The sequence below is a fragment of the Perognathus longimembris genome, chromosome 5 (assembly GCF_023159225.1).
Source record: "Perognathus longimembris pacificus isolate PPM17 chromosome 5, ASM2315922v1, whole genome shotgun sequence".
Classification (NCBI taxonomy): Eukaryota; Metazoa; Chordata; class Mammalia; order Rodentia; family Heteromyidae; genus Perognathus; species Perognathus longimembris.
Genome location: NC_063165.1, coordinates 73,034,753 through 73,042,202, shown reverse-complemented (window position 1 = coordinate 73,042,202; position 7,450 = coordinate 73,034,753). Strand labels below are relative to the sequence as shown.

At 49.8% G+C, this 7,450-nt stretch overlaps 1 protein-coding gene across 1 annotated transcript; it reads right to left on the bottom strand.

Annotated features, from left to right (window-relative positions):
• Positions 1 to 968: 968 nt before the first annotated feature.
• Positions 969 to 4,583, bottom strand: Ghsr (growth hormone secretagogue receptor). Its single transcript, XM_048347113.1, has 2 exons — positions 3,784 to 4,583; positions 969 to 1,273 (listed from the first exon to the last, which is right to left on the bottom strand). Exons 1-2 carry the CDS (start codon positions 4,580 to 4,582, stop codon positions 969 to 971), a joined length of 1,104 nt encoding a protein of 367 aa, XP_048203070.1. The 5' UTR covers position 4,583.
• Between the last annotated feature and the right edge of the window lie 2,867 nt (positions 4,584 to 7,450).

The window sequence follows — 7,450 nt, the reverse complement described above, 5'->3', positions numbered from 1 at the left end:
AATTGCATTGCTCGAATATTAACATACTCAACTAAACATAAAAAGGTATTGTCTGCCGCAACACATTCTGTTCTCTTCAAGGTGTGAGGCATGGGACATAGGCATGAGTTTTAGGGTTCATCATTCTAAAAGTCTCCTCTGCTAATTCACAGGGAAAGAGTACTTATTTGAAAACAGCTAATATAAGATTACTGGCAATTCTGTATGTAGTCTCCCTGCTCAGTGTTGTTGCCTCTGGCCACATTTGTCTGCAGGATAAATTTGTCTGCTGGACTTGAATTATACCTAGTACAAGTAAAGAACTGAATTTCTTATTTTAACTAAATTTGAGAAACTTCTTGTTGATTTTATTTGAAAACTTTTAAGTGTACTTACACCATTGAAATTGCTGAATCAACTTTTTAATCTGTAAACGTTCTGACATTGAAAAGCACTGCTCTACCAATGAAAACAATGTCTAAATAGAAGTGAGAAGTGAGTATAAATGCCATATCAGACTTCAGGGGGAAACAAAAGGTGAATGTCTCATCCCGGACTTTCATGTCGATTATTAATGCATATTGAAACGTACTTCTCTTGGGAAGCATGGTCTACAGCTTTATGAAAACTTCTAGTTTTAAAACATTTTATTTTAGTGTTATTCTTCTAATCCAATCATTTCAAAACAAATCAGATTTAGCGTTTTCCCAGCCAGGACTGTAACCGCCCACTGAAGCGCCTTTCTGAGGTGGAAAGCCCTCACCAGGACCAGCTCCGGAACACAAAATCATGGGCAGTGGATTCATGGGAGCGGGTAGGACAGCACAGATGAGTGTGGAATATAACCAACTGCTCAGACCTTCCCCCCTCGTCTCCACCTCCATGGGTCCCTAAAGCCGGAACTGACTTTCAGCTTTCTCCCAAGTCCTGATGTAAGATGGCTTCCGGTTTGGAATAAGAAGAATGACTGGACTGGGCCATGTACTCGATCATGTATTAATACTAGATTTTGTCCAAGCCCGAGAACTTTCATCTTTCAGCGTAGACAGCTTTCTTTGGGAGAAGGATTCAAATCCTAGGAGTTTAAACACCGCCACCCGGTACTTCTTGGACATGATGTTGTACAGAATGGGGTTGATGGCAGCGCTGAGGTAGAAGAGGACAAACGACACCAGGTTGCAGTACTGGCTGATTTGAGCAATCTCCAGGGAGCCAGGCTCAAAGGATTTAGAAAACAAGTATCTCCCCACGTGGAAGGGAAGCCAGCAGAGGATGAAAGCAAACACCACCACAGCTGCGAAGGGAGAGAGACTGTCAGGTCAAGAAATATCACAGCAACTCACATTCTAGCTTTAAGACTTAGCTTTCTTTTAGGATGTGTAGTGTGGCCATTGGGAAACACTACTCTGCTCTTGACATAAAGAAACACCATGTTTGGGCTGGGAATGTGGCTTAGTGGTAGAGTGCCTGCCTAGCATGCATGAAGCCCTGGGTTTGATTCCTTAGTACCACATAAAACAGAAAAGGCTAGAAGTGGCACTGTGGTTCAAGTGGTAGTGTTATCCTTGAGCAACAAGAAGCCAGGGACAGTGTTCAGGCCCTGGGTCCAGTCCCCAGAATTGGAAAAAAAAAAAAGAAAAAAGAAAGAAACGCTTGTTCTGACCATTCCCACTCTTACATTCTAACCAAAATGGAGACTGAACCCACAGTTCAGCACTTTTTGCTGAGCTTCTCAGCCATTTCTAGTTTTGATTTTGTGATGGAGTTGACATCTTGACTGTGCTGATCAGCCAATTCCTTCACAAACATCTAACATTTTATATGTGTCAGGCTCAATATGAATGAGATAGGGTAATTGTACTCAGCCATCAGTAATCAGATTCCTGTGGTGCTTTTAAAGAATATAGATTTGGAGGAGACACATATGCAGCCATAAAGAAAAATGGAGAGATGATAGATGCATGAGTGGATAGATGGACAGATGGATGATGGACAGGTAGATATAAACTAATAACTGTTATTAAATATGATATAAAACAATATATGCCATCCATCATGTCTTCATTTTGCTCAAGTAAGATTTTTTTTCAAAAATTCTAAAGTTTTCAAACTGTATTAAAAATTCAGAAACTATGAGAGGATAGATGGTGTTGGGAGTGATGAGAAAGGATGATGGAAGATGTAAACTGACTCATAAACTGACATGTTGGATGAAAGCCCCTTTGTACAACTACTTAAAGATAGTTTCATGAATGAAACCAGAGAAAAAAGGATATTTTAATGCCTGTACCCATCTAGTGATCCTCTTCAAACTGTCAAGATGAAAAAACAACCTTGTATTAACAGTAATTTACAAGGAGGAAATAAAACAAAATACGGGAGGTTGATTTTGAAAAAAAATGAGTAAAGCTAATGTTTTGCTTGGATAAAAACACATTTTTCTCACTTGCCTTGCACCAAGCACCTGTCTCTAAAGAGTGAGTTCATGCAGTGACTATGTAGCACCCTGGGGCTGTGACCCAGCACTGGTGTCCTTGCGGGGGCCACTGAGGCCACTAAGAGGCATTAGTCCTGCAGGTGCCTTGAAGTCTTCTTTCCTCCAAGGGGACCTTTGTCTTTCTCTGAGCAAATGCTGCTCACAGACACAGGTAACGACCTATACAAACCAAAGGAGACCTGAGCACAGTCACTGATTTTTTTTTTTTTAAAACAACACCCGCCTTAGAAACAGAGAAATAAGCAAAGTCAATGAAATAATCTGAAGGAAAAAAAAAATCTCCAGGACAGAAAACAACTTCAAGAGTTGAAAGAAAAAAAAAATAAGATCCCTTACAGAATCAAAGCAATTGATCATGCTTTGGGTGAGCTTTACCACCTCACTCTAACACCTGTGACTTGGATAGTCTCAATGTGACTTGGATAGTCTGCCATTTTGCTTTGAAACAGGAAGCTTTCAATGTCACCTTTCCCAACAGCACAACCACAGGAGACTTGTATGAAAGCTCTTAGTCTTGAAGCAACTTTCTGGACTAATATGAAACTCATTTTAAGGCAATAGAAAAGTGAGATGGTTTTCCATGAAAGAGAGAAAGAAGATATGGGAAGAAAAAAGATGCAAAGAGATGAGAGATGCCAAAAGAATCAAGACAATGACAGCTGTGAGAGGGAGAGACAGACAGACATAGAGAAAGAAAAAAAATAGATGACAAGCCAGGCTTTGGTGGCTCACACCTGTAATCCTAGCTACTCAGGAGGCTAAGATCTGAGGGCAGCAGTTCAAAGCCAGCCCAGGCAGGAAAGTCCACGAGACTCTTATTTCCAATTAACCACCAGAAAACCAAGAGCTGAAAAGCTCAGGGACAGCACCCAGGCCCAGAGTACAAGCCTCTACGACTAACCTCCCCTCCCCCCCAAAAAAAATAGATGACAAATATAGATAGATGATAGATAGACAGACAGATTGATACTGGATATATACAGAGAGACAAGTTGAGATACATACAGAGAGACAATGGCAACTTAAGGAAGGAGGTAGATAGATGATAGATGCTACATACGTAAGACAGAAGATAGATGGATGGATAGCTACGTACACATACACATGCTAGAGACAGAGAACTTGGGAGACATGCAATGGCAAAGTCAGCGAGAGAGATGCAGACACAGAAAGTGCGATGCCCAGAGAGAGACAGCAGGACAGGAAGGAGCCCCGCGCGCACTGCAAGCCGGGGCCGAGGGAGGCGCGGGAGCGGAGCGCCGGCCCGGAGGCGGCTGCGCGGCGCTGCGGGGCGCGCGGACACTCACCGAGCATCTTCACCGTCTGCTTGTGGTTCTGGTCCCTGAGCGAGGCCCCGGCCGCCGCCTCGCCCCGGCGCCGGCGCCACAGCTTCCTGCCGATGAGGCTGTAGAGGACCGTGAGGCAGAAGACGGGCAGGAAGAAGAAGACGCTGGACACCCACACCATGACGGTGAGCAGCCCCGAGCGCACGGCGAACTCGGTGGCGCGGCACTCGTTGGTGTCCCGGGGGTCGGTGCCGTTCTCGTGCTCCACCCCGACCAGCACGAAGATGGGCCCGGCGCTGCAGAAAGCCACGGCCCAGATGACCAGGATGACCAGCTTCACCCGGCCCTTGGTGACCACCACCTTGGCGCGCAGCGGGAAGCAGATGGCGAAGTAGCGCTCGACGCTGAGCGCCGTGATGGTGAGCACCGTGGCGTAGGTGCAGCTCTCGCTGACGAACTGGAAGAGTTTGCAGAGCAGGTCGCCGAAGTTCCACGGCCGGTACTGCCACAGGCGGACCAGGTCCAGCGGCATGCACAGGAAGATGAGCAGGTCGGAGAAGGCCATGCTGGATAGGTAGAGGTTGGTGGTGGTGCGCAGCTCCCGGAAGCGCGACACCACCAGCATGGTGAGCAGGTTGCCCGCGATGCCCACCACGAACAGGGCCACGCAGGTGGCGGTGACGCCCGCCAGCAGCGGCGCGGGGAACAGGGGCAGCAGCGGCTCGGTCAGGGACTCGTTGCCGCCGAGGGCTGCGTCCCAGTCCGGCTCTGCCTGCGTGAGGTTGGGCTCCGGCTCGTCGCCGGCGGTGGCGTTCCACATGCTGCCCCGGTGGCCTCCGCCGACGTGAGGTGGCGAGGGTGCGGGGCCCCGGCGGGTCCGCTAAGGCGCGGAGAGCGCGCGCGCGGAGCGAGCGCACGGGCGGCAGGGCGCTTGGAGAGGAAGGAGAGGGGGGAACAGGCAGGAGCCGGGGAGACGGGGAGACCTGAGAGAGCTAGGGGGAAGGAGAAGAAGAGGGGGGCCCCGCCGCGCCTCCCTGGTCCCTCCTCTTCCCGCTCTCCGCTCGCACCAACTCCCGGGCTCGGAGCGCAGCCTCCCCGCGGCGCCCACGCGCCTACCTGTCAGCCGAGCGGCCGCGCCGGCCCGGCCCCGCGCGCGCTCTCCTCCCCGCGGCGCCTCACACACGCGCCGCCGAGCCGGGGCGCGGGGACTGCGCCCCCGATCCTGGCGCGCTCCGGGGTGGCCCGGAAGGACTGCGCATTCCCGTCGTAGGGGTGCAGACCCCGCGGACGGGACGGAGGGAGCGAGGCCGGCCGCCGCCCGATCGAGTTCGTCCCCGAGGAGAAGGAGTCGGAAGAGATCCCCGGGGGGGGGGGGGGGGGGAGCAGGCGAGCGCGCCCCGCTCGCTCGGCAAGGGCCGGGCTGAGCGAAGAAGGCGCAGGGCCCGAATCCCGGCCGGGGAGACCGAGGCGCACCTGGAAAGAGCCTCGCCGAGAACCGGAACGCGCCGTCGCGTTCACCAGCAGAAACGGTTTAGAAATGCAAACCGCTGGTGCGAGCCTACTCACCGAGTGACTAGCGAGAGAGAGAACTGAACGCCGCCACCCACGCCTGTAACCCTAGCCACGCAGAAGGCTCAGATCTGAGGACTGAGGTTCGAAGCCATTCTGGGCAGGAAAGTTTGTGAGACTCTTACCTCCAAGTAACCACTAAAAAGCAAGCAGGAAGTGGAGCTGTAGACCAAGCGGTTGAGCACCAGTCTGGGGAGGGGGGGGGAGACACACAGAGAGACACAGAGAGAAAGAGAGAGAGAGAGAGGGGAGAGGGAGAGGAAAGGAGAGAAGAGAGAGAGGAGAGAGGGAGGGAGGGGAGAGAGGGAGAGGAAAGGAAAGAGGAGAGAGAGGAGAGTGGGAGAGGGAGAGGGAGGGGAGAGAGAGGAGAGAGGGAGAGAGAGAGAGAGAGAGAGAGAGAGAGAGAGAGAGAGAGAGAGAGAATGAATCACTGAGCAAGTTTGGACATCTGAGAGCCAAGGGGCAAGATTTGTGAATAATGCTATCCATTCAGGCAGCCTCCTTCCTAACTCGGGTGAAGGGCATGCTGGAGAGGAGATTGTTTTGCTCCGTGCCACCCAGAGGCAGGACAGAAGGACAGGGTCGTGGGTAAGATGAGGAGTGGAGGAGGAGCAGGGGCTGCGAGGCTGGCAGTAAATTAAAAAAAGAATGTTTTGCTGCATGAGCAGACGCCTTGTCCCCTGGGTAAGGTCCTCAGCCTCTGAGCTTTGGCTTCTTGTCGTTTTCCTTGGAGTCGCTAGGGTGTGCGAGTGAGCACAGGGTTGGGGACACTTGGGCACCCATAAAGGAGATTGCATTGCTGTGGCCGGATCAGAGCCACCCCTGCGGGAGAGGCGGATCCCCTGTGCTCAGCCCAGGTCTACAATTGGCGTCGGGAGGGGAGACTACTTGCGGCCAGAGAACTCACAACCCTCCCCTCTCCTTCCTTACCCCAACCCCGCAGGCCTCCCGTGGCTGCTACCCAGGGAAGGCGTTCAGCACCGTGGCCAGCGCCCAGCCCTTTGGCTCCTGAGCCACTTGCGAGTCATTGTTATCTGTAGCCTTTCAAAGCCTCAGCCCTGCCCCACTGAGGGGTTGTTACAAATATTGGAGCAATTAAAAATATTATTTATAACCAAGCAGGGAGCTGTTGACTCACACCTGTAATGCTAGCTACTCTGGAGGTTGACCTCTGAGAACTGTGGTTGGCAACCTGGGCAGAAAAGTCCTTGGGATTCTTATTTCCAATTAACTAGCAAAAAGTAGGAAGTAGAGGAATGGCTCAAGTGGTAGAGCGCCTGCCTTGAGAGAAAAAGCCAAATAAAAGCACAAGAGTATTCGGAATGGGGCTTAAGCCCCAGTGCCAGGACCATCCCCCAAATTTACTTGTAGCTACTATATTAAAAATATGACAAGTAAAAGTTTATCATGTTATTGCAGCCAGTTTCTTTCTACAATACAGACAAATCTATGCTGTGGGATTTAAAAAAGAAGCAGAGGATTCTATGACATTGATGAAAAGGTACTGTTTCTCCATATTATAAAATATGAAACACACTAACAACAAAATAGATGAAACCGAGATAGGTTCTGTATTGATAAACCAGTCTGGAGAGAAAAAACATAGTTAAAGGAGAGTATTACTAGGTGGATTTCTGGACGTGGGTACACGTCTGACTAGGATGAAGAGAATTATGAACAATTTAATATTAGCAAGTTTTAGGGAAAGCTTCTCTGAAGAAAAGGCATCTGAGCTGAATCATAAAGAATTTGAGTTTTGTCTGGAGAAATTAAATCATTCAGCTATTCAAAGGGCCCACAGCACTTGGGATTGAAAAGAAGCTAGTATGTCTTGTCCTATGAATGCTGTAAAGATTCTTGTTATGGACTTAGAGATTCTTGTACAGCCCACCAATACTGGCCAATGCCAGATTTTTTCTGATACTGAAGGTGACCTTCCTTTTTTGTTTTTGCCCAATAGGATCCCTTTGGAGCTGGTTCCAGAGTACTTTGACATGCCTCAAATGTTGAGAACATCCTTGCTTTGTGGCCCAATCTGATGTGTGGAGCTCATTCTGTAAATGTTCTACACTAGACCTGAGAAAAGCCATGTACTTGAGAAATCTCTTGTACTTGTAGT